Genomic DNA, 16,356 nt, shown 5'->3' on the forward strand with positions numbered 1-16,356 from the left:
AAATTTAAAAATGCATGCATAAATATATCAGATGTAATAAGTTACTATCTTATACTGGGTAGTCAGTATGATCAGGGTAGGGTCCAAGGGTATGTGGGGAATTCCTGGGTAGGGTGCTGATTGATTACTATATAACAAACCACCTCAAATCTTTTATTGTTCATGGTTCTATGGTTTAGTGCTTTGGTTGAGTTCAGATTGTTCATTCTTCTGCTAGTCTCGGCTGGTGTTATTCATAAGGCTACAGTCATGTGACGGTTCAGCCTAGGGATGGATGATTTCATGGATCTGATGGAAGGATGACCACTCACATGCCTGGTAGTTGGTGCCAGTTTCCCATCCTCAAGGAAGCCATCCTGGGCCAGCTCACATGAAAACAGAATTTCAAGATGGTGGGACTCGAAACGCTAAGACCTTTTGAGGCCTAGGCTCCAGGTCACACATCACTTTCACTGCATTTTTCCGCATCAAGTCATGAGCTTACGAAGCTTCAAAGGAAGAGGAAATAAACTCCACCTCTCGATGAGAAGAACTACATAGAATGTATGCCCATTTTAATCTAGTGCAATGGGGAGTTACCATCTTACACTGGGTAGTCAGTGACATCTCTTGGAGAGTGGCAGAGTCCTGTGTGATGTGAAGGAATAAGCAATGTGAATATCTTTGAGGACTACGTTCTGGGCTATGGGAATTGCCAGCACAAAATGCCAAGATGAGAAAACAAGGAGCACAATGCAGTTGGAAATGATGGGCAAAGGCAATTGTGTTAGGAGATGAAGGTAAATAGGTAATGATACATCAGACGGTACGTCCTTGTAGGTCATTTTAAGGGCTTTGTCTTTTACTCCAAGTGAGATGGGAAGAACCACTGATAGAGTTTTGAACAGAGTGATGTAATCTCACCTATGGGTCAACAGGGACTCTGGCTGCTGTGTCAAAATTGACTTGAGGATAGGTAGGAAGGATGGAAACAAGGAGCCCAGAGAAGATGTTCATCTAGGGGAGACATGATGGTGGCTTGAAACAGAAGGGCAGAAATGACAGCATTTTCTGGAATAATGTGTAGAATTAGTAAGGTAGAAAGCATTGTTGAATTGTAATATAGCCTTCCCATCCAGATTGTCAGCTTCTCTAAGAAAGAAACTACGTTAATTTTCTTTTTTTTAAATGTGTTTTCTGCATTTGAAAAACACTCCCTAAATACTTATTGACTAGTTAGTGAAGACTCAGATCTCATTGCTGGATTGAACATAATCACTGCAGGATGCAAAGTCTTTCAGAGTTCATCATCAAATGATGTTTGAAGACCAAAAGTAAATAGATGAGCCTATTAAGATCCACTGATACACTTCAGATTGCATTTCTACTAAATGCTGAAGGACAGCAATGAAACAGAGCTAACACAATCTGTCTGGATCCAACATCATTAAAAGCCATCCCTTGAAATGCAAATAATTCTTAAATTAACTGGACAAACATTTATCACTAAGCCCCTACTAAGTGAAAAGCAGTAAGTCAGAGAACTACAAGATACAGTTCTTGAAAGCACTAATACTCTAGTGTGTATCAAGAGTGCTAATTTTATAAAAGAAATGAGATGAACTTATCAACTAATATCCTAGTGTTGAATGGAAAGCATTAATAGGCACGAGGAGTGTTGGGAAGATCCAAGTGTGGGGTATTCCTGGAACTAGTTCCTTTCCAGGTAAAATATTGGAAATCTGGTGTCATGGTATGGATATGGGGCTACTGTTAATTCCAGGCTCAGCATGGTAGATGGTAAGTGTTCTTCCTGGTGGTAGCAAAGGTTCCATGTCTTAATTTCACCCCAGTGAATGAAGTGAATATGCTTTTTGTTGGTACTCTTCTTTTTATATTTAAAAAAATTATATATATATATATATATTTGTGTGTATACTAGTATACAATACTATAGGTAGACCTTGTGATAATTGATTTAAAATATTGAATAACAATCTTCCATTGAATCTAAATATGTAGGATATAATTTTTAGACAGAAAAAAGATATATATATATATATACATATATATATATATATAAAGAGAGAGAAAAAATATATATATATATAGTCCATGCCAGTGAATGAAGTATATATACTTTATGTTGGTGTTCTTTTTATAGTAAAAATTTACATATATATATGTGTGTGTGTGTGTGTGTGTGTGTATGTATACTAGTGTATAATACTATATGCAGACATTATGATAATTGATATAAAAATATTGAATCATGATCTCACATTAAATCTGAATACAGAGGATATCATTTTTGGAGGGAAAAAAGAACTTAATAACTTTTACTCATTATCATGTTTTCAGAATTTGGAATTTAAACTTTTATAATTACCCCAAACAATAAAGGACCTAGAGATGGGAGACACTTTATGTCATGAAAAGTTGGTATAAAATCAATGGTTTTTTAATGTCATATATAAGGATATATAACTTAAAAAAACAGGATGAACACCATAGAGCATGATAATCGTCTTTAGCTAACTTCATCCATTGATAATTCATATTTTGTTAAAACCATTACATGAGATGGGGGAGGGTATAACTCAGTGGTAGAGTGCATGCTTAGCTTGCACGAGGTCCCAAATACCTCCATTAAAAATAAATAAATGAATAAATAAATGAACCTAATTCCCTCCTCCCACTTAAAAAAAAAATTACACGAGGACTGCATTCTGTGTGAATAGATATGACAGTCAGATCATCTTGTAACTTCATAAGACTGTTCATTAATTCTGTTTTAAACCAGATTACAACTAAATTTCAGTATTAAAAAAATCTCTAATCTAGGAATGAGAAGCCCAACTTCGCATCTCACTCTGTGACTTAAACCAAGTTTCCTAAATTCACTGCCCTCCACTTTCCTCATCTATAAAACTAAGTGATTGGTATAGATCAGTGCTTCTCAACCCCGACTGCACACTGGAATCATCTGGGAATATTAAAAAAGTAATGATACCCAGGCCTCACCCCAAGGTTTAATTTTTAAAGGTCTCCAGGTGACTTTAATGTACAGCAAGTGTTGAACACCAATGGTCTAGGTGATCACTAAGGTTACTTCTAACTCAGCTTTGTAATTTTATGAGTCACTGTCTTTTGACATAGTAACAGTTGCTAGAGATAACAAGGTACTCAGTGTCTGCAACGTCCAGAAAAGTAGAATTTACCCTCAAAGACTGTTCCTGCTCAAAATGAAGAACATTTTCTCATCTAATTCCAAAATTGTCTGTCTTATGAGAATAACTAGTACCAAGAGGCATATATACATTATTCATAATTATTTTTCATTTGGGTGTAATGTATACATTAAAAGTAGCACAGAGTCACCTAATTCTTAGAAATTTATGACATGATTGGGAAACAATTACTTCCTTTCAGTACACATACACTCTAAGGACAATGTACTCAGAAATTGTGTGTAAATTTTTTTAAAAATTGCCATTGTAGCTATTTTGATTTTGAATAAATGGACCATGAAAATCCCAGGAGATAATCAACCTCCCAAAGTGTGTAATTTATTCATGATAAATACTTTACACTCTGCTGTATCATGAAGGGGAATAGACAGTTTCATGAAAGACTGATTTAAGTGGAGTAGTTAGTTATTTGGGTATCTCAAAAGGTAAAAGTTTGATTTCTTGGAACAGTTTTGAAATGTGTCACTACAAGTTTTTGCTGTCAGTTTTTTACTAACACCTTTTCATTGGAGTGAATGGATAGCTTTTCCTTTAATCTTAAATACTAGAGAATATAGTCACACGCTGTATTATTTAACTCTTCCATGAAAATCAAGACCCCAGGAATGAACTCAGATCCAAAGGGAAATCATGTAGAGTCTTAGGGAATTTGGAAAGGCCTCAGATAAATAAATGTTAAGCCTGGGAGTAATAGATTTGGTGTTCTAATTTTATGGATTCTGTGCTTGTGAGCATGTACCCTTGCATAGTTGGGACAGGCAGACTCTTTTCTTCTTTTAGCCAGCCTAATAATAGGAAGAAGGAAAGAGATACAGATGACAGCTAACAGCTAACATGGGTGAATGTAGGTGTAACCAGCAAAGAATGTGCTGGTTATATGGGGTTTTTGCAGGCCTACTTATTTTTGAAACTATTGGAAAAAAAAATTTAATGCCCAGAAAAGACACAATGAAAAAGAAATATGTGACTTTTCAGTAAAATGTGTATGTAGGTGTCATCATTTTGTGTTTGCTTCTGACATCGTCAGTCTGTTATTCTGTTTTTAATGTTCATACAAATTTCATTGTATTTGTTTACCCCATTGATGACAACCTAGACTTAATAACTAAGAATAATTCACAGATATACTACTAATCATGGCATGCAAAATGATGACATTGCAAGAATAATGTGACTGCTGAAATAGTCCACATGTTTTAAACCTTGTTCTGTGCAGACTGGGGAAGCTGTTTTGCTTCACATTAGCTCTGCCACATATCAGTTTGCTATACAAGGTCTGCCTGAAATCAGTCAGACACGTGTACCATGCTTTCAAAGAATTTTGTACAGTAGGAATAGCTAGGAAGTGTTTGAAAATACAGGTGACATGTACCATAGCTTTTGATATAATAGCGACATGTATGCTAGTGACTTTAAAAACTAATTTATAAGAGTTTTATCTGGTTTTAAAATATCAAGAGGTTGTATGAAACGATATAAAATTTAGCATCAGATGGCATCACACATCTTATTACTCAGCTCTTGGGTGTGACCAAATATAGAATTTGGTAGTTATTCCCTCACCTTTCAAAATTTTCACTCCTACTTATCTGCTGAAATTCTGATATTCTGCTATCAGATGCATTATTTTGTGTTTTATAACTTGTTTTAAACTGGAGAGAACACATCAAGCTGTACCCAGTCACTCGTATTATTATCCATTAGTTTAATCAAATAATCAGATGAAGTCAACAAAGGGACAATAATTCCTAAGAAAGGTAAGGACAAAGATTATGTAGCCTCAGGAAGGTACCCATCAAAAGGGGCGACATCTCATCCTTGGTGGGGGAATGAAAGATTAAAACCTGGAGGCCAGGGTTACTTACTTTTCAGTTTTGCCCAGGACTGGGCCAGGTCAGCACTGCAATCATTGTACAGAGCAAAGTGAGTTGACCTACTTTTCTAAAGATGTCATATAAAATTTACATGATCTGCAAAGTTTAACAACATTCTATTGAACATAGACTTCACATCTGACAACTAAAAGCTAGTGATGCTAACATCTTCTTGAGTAAACAAATTTTCATTACCTAGATATAAATATATAACTTTATCTCATATGAAGTCTTATTTACAGTAAAGATTTTTCCTAGTTAGGACTGAACTTTTTTTTTTTTTTTTGGTCATAGCCACATAATGTGGAAAGTCTAAGTACTGAACTCCATCTTGGAAGCACAAATACTGCTTTAAAGCAGAGTTGCCATCCAGGATGAATAATGCAATGTTATGTTTTAAAACATGTCAAATTCTCTTAAATGTATCTTTCTTCTTTAACTTTGACTTCTTTCTTCTTTAAACTTTAATCAGCTGAGATAAATGTTTCTTATTTGGCCTTAACTGCTTGTCACAAGAAGATAAGAGACAGCCAATGAAGTAAATTGAAGTGCTGCTGTGGTTAGGTAGAACTGGAACTTGATACTGTTACAGTTGGCTAAGATACAACTTATATATGTAATTATATATATAATGTATAATTTAAATATTATATATACATATATTTAAATCTTGCATGGTTATATGACGTCATAAGAAGGAAGATACCTACCAAAATTTTAATTGGCTGATACTTAGAAGTATTCAGGTGAACTTAGGTATAATTTTTTTGTACCTCTGCCCAGATACATCTATTCCTTCTTAAAAGAAGGTGTAATTAGGCTTCAAAAATTGAGTCATGAATATTAATGATATCAAATCAATATTCAAATCAAATTAATGAATATTAAAAAGACGTTGGTTCTAAATACCGAAAGGAGATAGTGTGAATTATATCCTACAGCTCAACTTGGAAGGCCAGCTGTCCCAGTGAAACCTCTCTCACTGAAATAGCTCAGAAGTAGAATGCATTCATATTTAACCCTATAGCTTTAGGCATTCAGATATACGGAGTAGATGAAATAAAAAGTACTGTATCAAAATTAACATCAAGCCATGTGTTATCCTTCTGGAATTTTAGAGTCATTTTTAACACAGATAGTAACTTGGTTTGAAATTTAAGCGCAGACATACACACAGGTTTGCTGGTTGGAGAGTTTCCATGCCTAGGGGAGGGGAGGTGACAATTGGTGCATTCAGTATATAACACGTGTAATGATAATGAAGTTGATTGGTTGAACTCTATAGCTTTTTTTTTTTTCTTCCTCTTCCTGTAGAGTAGTTCAGCCGGGGGTGGAAGGATTCTCCCCCATCCCTCCCCACCAAGACAGTGTAGGTTGATACCATTTTTATTGTTCTGCTGGGGTGGGAAATAAACCATATGCTTTAGAATTTTGAATGGCTACACCAAAGAGAAAATTGAAGCAGACCTTCTCTTCCCTTTTCTACTGGACTCTGAGGTGGGGTTATTCTAAATGTTTTAGCCGACTTGGGGTTAGCTTAATGCTTCTACCCCAGGGCAGAGAGGTGGGTGGGAGGAAGATGTGTCAAGGGCTTTGGAGGAGCTTGGGCTGAATGAAATGTAGAGTGGGAAGCTGAGGTCTGAAACCCACCCCTCCCCTGGATACCAAGCAAAGGCAGTGAGAGTCGGAACCAGCTGATGCCGCTGCTGCTGCTTCCCATTTCCAGGGTGAAATTTTCACAGCAGCTAATTCTAAAGGGAGGAAGAAAAAAATCTCTAACCAGCAACGGAGAAGATTTCTATCGCCCAACACAAGCTCTATAACCTTTTAGACTGGCTTTTCAGAGAAATCCTCATTTTAAAAGGCAGCATTCACGATCCAAAAATACGGGACAGAACTGGTTTAAAAATGTGAAAAGCCTGTTTACACTCTGAGTGTTTGAAACGATCCGATGAGCATAGGAAGTGGCTGCCAACGCTCTGGCGGCTGCTCGTGCCGCCGCCGCCGCCGCCGCCGCCGCGGTCCCTCGCAGAGGGCTGGACGGAGCTAGTCCCGGTTTCAGCACCTCCGGCGCTGGACAGCTCTCTGCACGCCGCACCGCCGCCTGCCTGCTTTCTCCAAACACTCTCGCTTTGCATTACTGGAGATGCATCTAAATTACGTCCTGTTCAACAACAAGTAGATTCTTTTTTTTTTTTTCCTGTACGGGAATTACAGTAGACGATTCTCAATTAAACTGCATTTTCTTCTTTACGGATTTGGCCGTCAGGCGTATTTATCCCGATCTTCCCCCCACCCTTTGCAGGAACGAGTCTTTGGGAACGTGGTCCACCCAGGGATGTAAAACTGTGCTTACCGATGCATCCCATACGAAATGCTTATGTGATCGTCTCTCTACCTTCGCCATTTTGGCTCAGCAACCTAGAGAAATAGTAAGTAACAAAGGGAAAACACGGCTTTAATGCAAAGGCAGGGACGTTGTGGAGAGTGTTTCTCCAGGGAACTGCATTTTAAATGGGGAAATGGAAAATGTTGCAGGGTGGCAAAATTAGGTTCGTCTCCTCCTTAGCTACAGGAGCTTGGTGAAAGGAATTCTAGTTGGTGTGCTGTAACTAAATTTTACTCAATCTTATGTCTTCTAACTTGAAATTTCTGCGGTATAGTTTTGAGGATGCACTCCAATCATATTGCTAATATGCTGCAAACTTTCAAATAAAAATAATTGTCAACTTAACCTTTATTTTAGAACTCGAAAGCTGTTCTGGGGAATTTGTGAGGATACTGTTGGTAGTAGAATGAAGACCCTAGACACTGTAGCTAAACACATTGCATATCTGCATTGGATATTTTCAGTACAGGTTTTCTGGGGTGTCCTTGGAGATTTATTTTTTTTTTTAATTCAGTGAAGTTTTTTATGAAAGCATGGACTGTCAGAAACTGTAAAATCATTCCTTAGAAGCACATAGGTCTGTAAAACTAGTTTCTGAGACAGCTGTATAAGCTGTCTAAAAGAAAAATAATATCCTCATCAAATGTATTTTGAAAAATTATTTCAAAAATTGAAATGCTGAAAAATAATTATTAAGAAGTGTGACTTTGTGTCTAAATCTGGCCTAACTATGCATCACTCCTCTTACTTATTTTGACTGCAAAAATGCCTAATATAATTGATTGTGCATATCTAAGATTTGGAACACACTTGATCTTAAAGTGTATTTCTTCAAACTTCCAGGATTAAAAATATGAAAAACAACAGATTTTACTAGCTAGTATCATGTTAGTGTCTAAAGAAAGAAATCTCTCAAATCAGTGACTGCTTGTAATCTTTATATATGTTTTAAAAGATATAAGGCTTGTTTTTCAAGGTCATGTATTTAGAGACTGATACTGACATTGTGAAAATTATCTCTATATATTTTGTTCCCAGGGAAAAAAAAATCACAAAATATATTCTAAGGTCTTACATTTGAAATTTGATTTTCTTCTATATCCTGAGAGGCCAAGCTAGTGAAATTAAATGAGAGAATACTTGACTTAGAACAAAGTTGTCAAAAGTCAAAAAGTTTGAAAATTTTTCAGTACCTAGGTCCTGGATTTGGGTAACATAATGGGTCACAAATGAGAGGGTCAAAGTAAATTTCATCAAAACACATCTTGTGAAATAACTGAACTGTAGTTAGTTGAGGAAAAATAAATACTGCTTCAAATTTCAACTGGAGAAAATTAACGTGTTGATGTTGACCAAGTTGTGGTTTCAGTTATTTATTTTAGAAAGCCTTAGGTGGACATATGCCATAGTCAAACACTGAAAACTCTTAAGGCCTTCATTAGGAAAGAGGGGGTAGCTAGAATTAGTCATGCTAGAGGTGGAGAATATGTGCACAGAGTGGTTACTGGGTAATTATCTGGTAACTATAACAACTGTATTGGCTATTTTTGAGTGTTAGGATAGTTTTGTTGACTTTAGAAGTTATTTTAATTTATTTAAAAAATTCTCTCTCTCTCTCTCTCTCTTTTTTTTTTTTTTTTTTGCTTCTTTTGTTTAATTTACAGATCATGGAATCCTCCAGTACACCTTCAGTTACCCTAATCGTAGGCAGTGGCCTTTCCTGCTTGGCTCTGATCACCCTGGCAGTTGTGTACGCAGCATTATGGAGGTATGTAATCAACTGGTACACTTGACATGGAAGGCTCTGTTATTCAGAGTCAAATCGGGGAATATGATAGCTGTTACATGTCTCCTATTTTCTTAATTTACTGAAAGAAGTACTTTTAAAACAGTTACAGTTGTGTGATTGAGCTATAATAAATGAGCTCAGTAATACTAAAGTTTTTACTTACTTTTCTTGTCTGTATTTTCCTGTGATGAGAAAATAAACAAAACACATACACACACTTTTCTTCCCAATTTGAATGATGGTAGCCTTCAACAAGTTGCTCGCCACCAAGCACAGTACTCTTACACCCCAAGTGCAGTCTATATGTGGTTTCTATTTACCCCAATGGCAGTTCAGCTTGAAAGCTTACTTGATATAGTTAAACTAATTTCTATGTTATAGAAATACTATCTGCAAATTCTCAAGTTTTAAACACATGCTCTCAGTGTGTCCTAGACCATGAGTAAAATCTTCTATAATATTAATATAATATATGATGACATTAACACAATACCATAATGGTCTAGAAAAGGCTTCTTGGTTGAATGTTTTCAATGAGTCAGATTCTGACAGATTGATTAAAAGAAGTCAGAAAAATATATAAACAAGGGGAAGTGATTGAAAAGTATTTTTCTATAGTATTTGAAACTGCATCTGTTTGATAGTATATGAAAATTTAGTATTTCTCTAAGATCTGTTGTTCTTTTAGTGAGAATCAGACTTGTGAGGTTTATTATGTCTACTGACATATTGGTAACTAGTACATAAACAAAGTTCCCAATACATTTTTACATTTTTAAATGTTAAACATTTTATATACATTTTGATTAGTTTAAAATGTTCTAAACATAGTTACTGTATTAGCAAATAGCTAATTACATATTCCTTTCTGAATATTTGAAATATTAAAATTATAAAAGTGGCCAGTCCTAATATTTTACTTATCTTTTACTTAACATAAAAAATTGTTTGAAAAATTAATTATACTTTAATAAGGAAATGTTTGATTTAACATCCTGTTTTGAAAAAAAAAAAATCTTTATTCTCCATTCTGTTTTTTACTCTTTTGAGGACAAAATTTAATTGTCCAGGATATTATATTGTCAAAGATACTAAAATTTTTATGCTTCATTCAAAGATAAAATACATATTCATTCTTGGGCCATGAGCAGAGGTACATAATAGAGGTTCTGCCTTCCTGTGAAGGAGTTATCTGGTAGTGAAATATGGGCAAAGTGAGACAATCTGATAATATATGGCCAATCTCATGAAATGAAAGAAACGCTTGGTCTAGGCATGGCATTGCAGACAGTACAGTCCAGGCTTCAGGGCTCAGGCAAATTATCCTGGTAACACAAGGGCAAGAGAGACAAAGGTTGGGCAGAAAACTTTCTTTCCCCAGTTGCCTGAATGATACTTCTCGGAAAATGAGGCCATGTTTACAGGCCAGGGTCCAAAGTAGCAGTGTCAGAGTTCATCGGTAGCATCATAATTCATACTCACTGAAGTATTGAGACTGAGTTCCATTTCTCAGTACTTAGGGTTCAGCCACCAACTCCACCTTCTCTTCTCCCCTCCATACAGATGGCTAACACCAGCACAAACACTGCAAGCATAAATGATATATAACATTTACCAAAGAAGTGCAAGATTAATTAGCCCATAATGAAGTTTTCTTTAATCCAGACAATCCAAGAAAGTCACCTATTGCAGTAGTTTTCTAGGAACTATCACCTGAAATGATCTATCCAAACTTGACTTGAAATTCAGATGTACAGAATAAAAATCATAAAAGAAATTTTAAAAGAAATATAGAAGACAGTACTGAGACATGGCATAAATTGGAATTCCTAATAGTGGCCATCAACTCATTATCTACAGGTAGAAGGACTGAAGTCATATTAATAATTTGATAGATGTTTCAAGGTCCCTAACTTATTAAGTGAACCTGTAGCATGACAAATTCAATGCATTTTATAAGCATTAAATTTACTTTGTAACATTACTGTATGATAATACTCATGTCAGGATTCTAGTACCTTTTCTCCTAATTAAAAGGCTTAGATTTTGTGATTTTCTAATGATTTATAAAATGCGTGAATATCAGAATTATTTTATATATAATATATTGCTTTGAAATGTGTTGGTGTCTCATTAGCTCACAAAATGTTTATCAAAAAATGAATCCACTGTTCTCTGTATCTATAGATACATTCTGTAGAGTTACATTATTACATCAGTGAGCAACTGAGCATGTCCTTTTAATCCATGTATTGAAATGATATATTCCCAAATTTTGTTGAAAGCATCACACACATTTATAAAAAGTTTTGAAAGTTGAGATATTTTATAGCAGTTTTTAAGGCAATAATGTCACAATGCTAATGAAAATGGAAACATACAGACCCTTTAGGGTGATCAGTCTAGGTCTTTTATTATCATAATCTTTCTGTTTACAGAGCAAATAATATCAATGAAAGCCTTTTAATAATGTCATCTGTTTGCTTGTGCTGTCATGGAAGCCATTAACATCACATAAAGGGTCAATTGTGTGCAGCCCTTAAACTTTTTATGATACAGCCTCAACCCACAAAAAAATAAAATAAAATAAAAAAAAGAGAGAGAAAGAAACAACTTAATATTTAATAGTGTCTCCAGCAACCCAGTGTGTGGTTTATTATATTTTTAGATACTGATGATGCAGAGACAAGATGAAGCAACTCTTGCAGCCATTTTGTACTGAGAGTTAACCTGGGTTCATTCTCTGTGGGTTTGTTCTGAGAAGAAAAGAAGTTTCTTTTATATGAAAATAAAACCTGCTTTTTATATTTTATTGTTACTCTTGGCTTTGTTTATTGTTACTCTTGGCTTTGTTTTGCTTTCTTTTCGGAAACTGATGGAATGTGTGGCTTCTGCCTAAATATTCCTCAAAGACAGAGAGAAAGAAATTTGATAGGTTTTTTATTTTTCCTGTCCAAAGAGTACCTCCAGACCTCAGGAGCCCCCATCCAGCCCCGCACAGGAAAGCCCACGCCCACTGCGGAAGGTGATTCCGTGTTCTAACACAGAATCAACAGTCTGAAATGCACAGAGAGAACAAATCTGTCTTCTTGTCACTGTCACTCAGTGATCTATCACAGGGCACAGGAAAGCAAAATAGTTGTTACCACCTTCAGGTGAACAGCTGGTAGAACACTTGATTATGAGCAGTTATCTCCATGGCTTTTCTTCTTGATGTTCTTAAAAATTATATGAGGGACCATATATAAACACTTCTTCACAAGGGTAAAATATGGCGGACACCTAGTAACTTTTCAGCCTAGTGGTGAATTACCATTTGTGGGCTGGACTTGTTTGTAGAGTTAAAGTTTCATTTTCTTTTTTCTTATTTTGGAGCAATTATTCAGGAGAAGAAGAGTTTATAAAGAGCAGCAACCTAACTATATATAAAAGTACTTGAGTGGATGAAATGGTGGATGAAAGTGTACATGGCTTCATGAAAGTAGTGGCACCTTCCTGGTGAACCCGGGGGATGCTTCAGAATCTCTGTGGGGTTTTCTTTTCAGTTCTCAGAGTTTCTGCCAGTTGATGTATATGCTAATAATGAACATATTATATACATACATATAGTAAAATTAATTACACTTCTAAGAAATTTTTCTTATTAATATATTTCTAGGAAATTTTATGTTTCTAGTAAAAAAATTATGGTGATAACAGATGTGCAACTTAGACTCTTAGATCGTGTTGTCCACACTAATGTCTAAAGAAAAATAAAAGTCAAGGCCTCTTGGACATTGCATGCCATGATAAAGTTGGGTCTTTAAGAATAATCTTTATTAAAAATGACTGTTTCTTACATTTTTTTCTCACATAAAGGCTGCATTCTAGTGTGTCTTTTTCTGGATGAATTCTGCCAATTTACATAATAGAGAATTCCCCATCTTTCCATTGAATTTTAAAGTTGGACACTCTTTCTCTCTCTGGCTAGGTACATACGCTCTGAGAGGTCCATAATTCTAATTAACTTCTGCCTGTCAATCATCTCATCCAACATCCTCATCCTGGTTGGACAGACTCAGACACATAATAAGGTATGACTGGCGATTATTCTGCTTCTCTTTGTGTGTTTATGTTGTGACATAAAGTTGGTTGTTGATAATCTAAGCATTTATCCTTGATAAAATGGGGAGCTTCTCACAAATTATTTTTAAAAATAAAAATAGTTTATTTGTTTCTGAATTGGTTATTCCAGTCCAGAACTATATTCCCTTGGCTTAATTTCTTGGGGATGGAGAGGCTGTTGGTAATAGTAAAAATATATGTTTGTTAAATGTTGTATCAAAGCTCTCTGAGTTCAAAGCCTTGGAACATCAAAAGCACAGATTTTAATTCATTATCCTAATTGTAATAGGATTTTCTGTGGTTTAGTCTAATTTAGTAACATACTGATTCCTAAAATTCAACTATACATTATTTACAAGTGTAACATAGCTCTTGAAAAGCCACCAAGAAACTATTTTTAGACAATAACTGAAGAGAGTATTAGGTCAAAGTAAGTCTAGATTTTTAGCCTTTCAGAAAGTTCTACTTAACCAAAAAGTATTTTGCAACTTGAACAGTATTGTAGTTCTTTAACTGCGTAGTCTTTTTCAGCATAATGTAAAAATATAAGTCTATTTATATGACTTGAGTTGAATGACCATATTTTTTTGAGAAATGACTGTCAGTCTTGGCACTAAAAGACTCTGAAATACATTTCAAGAAACTCATGGTAGCAGTCTTAAATTAACTTACCCCAACCGCAAAGGAATTCTGCTAAACAACGCTTTGATAATATTTGTTGATCAATTCAGGCCTGTTCTTTTCTTAATTGTTTAAAATGTTCAAATACTGAACTCAACAGTTCAACTTTTCCCCCATAAGGTCATTTTTAAAATTGCCAGTTGCACTTTTTGGGAGGTCCTTTTGATGTGCTAGGTATCTGCAGGACATGCAGCCACATCAGGGGTTGTAGATAGCCTCTGTATTTTGCTAACCTACCCTCTGAAGACTGCTGACTCCCACCCAAAGAGTCTGAATTTGGCTCTGGAGAGGTCTGAGTAAATGCTTAGGTGATTGTGATGAAGATTTTAGTCTTGACCCATATTACCCTAGAGGCTGTAGAATGGGGGACAGAAGGGGAGCGGGGAAGGGGGCAAGTGGAAGGTCACAAATCCTGAAGGATGAAGAACCATCCAGCCAACCAAGCAACCAAATGCTGAGTCCGACAAGAGGCCTTGTAGCATTAAAGAACGCTTTCATGCATCTGCATGTTTAGTTTTTTCCCCTGTCTTTCTTGTGTCTTTTCTTCTTAGAAAAAGCGAGAGAATGTAAAGTCTATTGAAACGTATTTCAGGTCCACCTTATGACTATTTAACATAAATTTAAAAAGAAAAGTCGTGGGGAAAGGAAAGTCAGAGGAAGAGAGGAGACAAACCAAAGGTGTGGGAGATGCAGTTGGAACTGGAAGAGGGGAAAGGAGTGTACAGAGTGACCAGCAGAGGGGAAAGGAGGCAGAGAGAGAGGGACAGGTGGGGATGAGGAGGGAAGACAGCCTTGAGCCCTGGGGAGCGACAGTCACTCACCTCACCATCCGCCCCCGCCCCCCACATTTCCCTGGGCCGTGCCTCAGGTCCCTTGGAACTGCTCCTTCATCGTCTGTACTTGGTCACAATCCTTTAACTATCTGCCCTTGAACCTCCACGCAGAAAAAGAGAGTTTCTCTCTGAAGGAGAAACCATTTATTAGGTCTGGGAACAGAAAAAGTCAAGCTTGACCTGATAGTTTAAGGGTTTTTGTTTTTGTTTTTTTTTCCACCAAAGCCTCCCTTTCTGGCATTTTTCACCCTCCAAAAACTCCTGAGTTATGCCCCTCTTTAGAATATGGAAAACTTTGTGATCTCAGTAGGAAATAGGCTTTAAAAACTGCTGGACACTGTGTGGCAAACATTTTACAAGTTCTGAGCCAAGTGGTCGAATAGTAGAGTTTTCCACAATGTTTACTACATATTGTAGGTTATTGTCTAAAGCATTGTCCTCCAATAGAAATACAGTGTAAGCCACGAATGCAAGCTATGCATGCAATAGTTATATTGTAGCAGCCGCATTAAAAGAAGTCAAAAGAAACAAATGAAATCAATTTTAATAATGTATTTAATTCAGTATATCCAAAAGATGACCATTTGAACATATAAGTAATATTTTTAAATGTGAATATAATATTCCAAAATAGAAACAGACTCACAGACATAGAGAACAAACTTATGGTTACCAGGAAGTAAAGGGGGTGGGAAGGGATAAAGTGGGAATTTGAAAATTGTACATCTTAAGGAGTGATGGAAATGTGAGCTATCTTGATTGTGATGGTGGTTTCATAGATGTAAACATTTATTAAAATTCATCAAATTGTACTTCTGAAATATGTGTAGTTTACTGTACAGGAACCATACCACAATAAAGGTGTTAAAAATAAATTTAAAGAAATTTAAATGTTAATACAATATTCCACAGTCTTTTTTATTTAGCCTTCAGAATCTGGTCTTCATTTTACACCTGCAATATGTCTCAGTTGGGACTAGCTGTGTTTCAGGCGCTCAGTGTCTACATGCCATGACCTTCATGTTGTACAGGTCTAAATGGTAATCATACTTAGAAACTAAATTAGTCTTGAGAAATTCCATTCTGCTTGTCCATTTTGGTTTTCTCAGGTTTTTAACATCCCAGTTCTTTTTTATTAAAATGTCATTTTGATATCTGTGAATATTATGAACATCAAAAGCAAGATAAGACAAGTCTGGTTTTACTTTTTATTTCTGATTATGAAGAATGGCTGGTATGGACTTAGTTAAAAAAAAAAAAAAGCAGTGCAGTTTTGTTTCTGCAGAATGGTTTTCTGTGTGGCTTTGAAGTCGTGGTTCGTTCTGTTCCAGATAAACAGTACTCATTTTTCCTGCTACCGCTGTTGATGCTTGTGGAGAAGAGCAGGTTGTAGGTGGTGGAGATGATGAAGAAAATGAGAAGTTACTGGTTTTCTCTCATGCTATGTTAATTTTGC

The 16,356-nt window shown here is 35.8% G+C and overlaps 1 protein-coding gene across 6 annotated transcripts in view; it reads left to right on the forward strand.

Moving 5' to 3' along the window:
- The window catches only part of ADGRB3 (adhesion G protein-coupled receptor B3), a 686,067-nt gene that overhangs the window by 535,675 nt on the left and 134,036 nt on the right, over positions 1 to 16,356 (forward strand). For all 6 annotated transcript variants that reach the window (XM_064486949.1, XM_064486947.1, XM_064486950.1 and 3 more), the window contains 3 exons: positions 7,410 to 7,536; positions 9,158 to 9,261; positions 13,253 to 13,355. In XM_064486949.1, the coding sequence (XP_064343019.1) occupies positions 7,410 to 7,536; positions 9,158 to 9,261; positions 13,253 to 13,355 (334 nt within the window). The remainder of the gene's footprint in view (positions 1 to 7,409; positions 7,537 to 9,157; positions 9,262 to 13,252; positions 13,356 to 16,356) is intronic.

This window comes from Camelus dromedarius, chromosome 6 (assembly GCF_036321535.1).
Source record: "Camelus dromedarius isolate mCamDro1 chromosome 6, mCamDro1.pat, whole genome shotgun sequence".
Lineage (NCBI taxonomy): Eukaryota > Metazoa > Chordata > Mammalia > Artiodactyla > Camelidae > Camelus > Camelus dromedarius.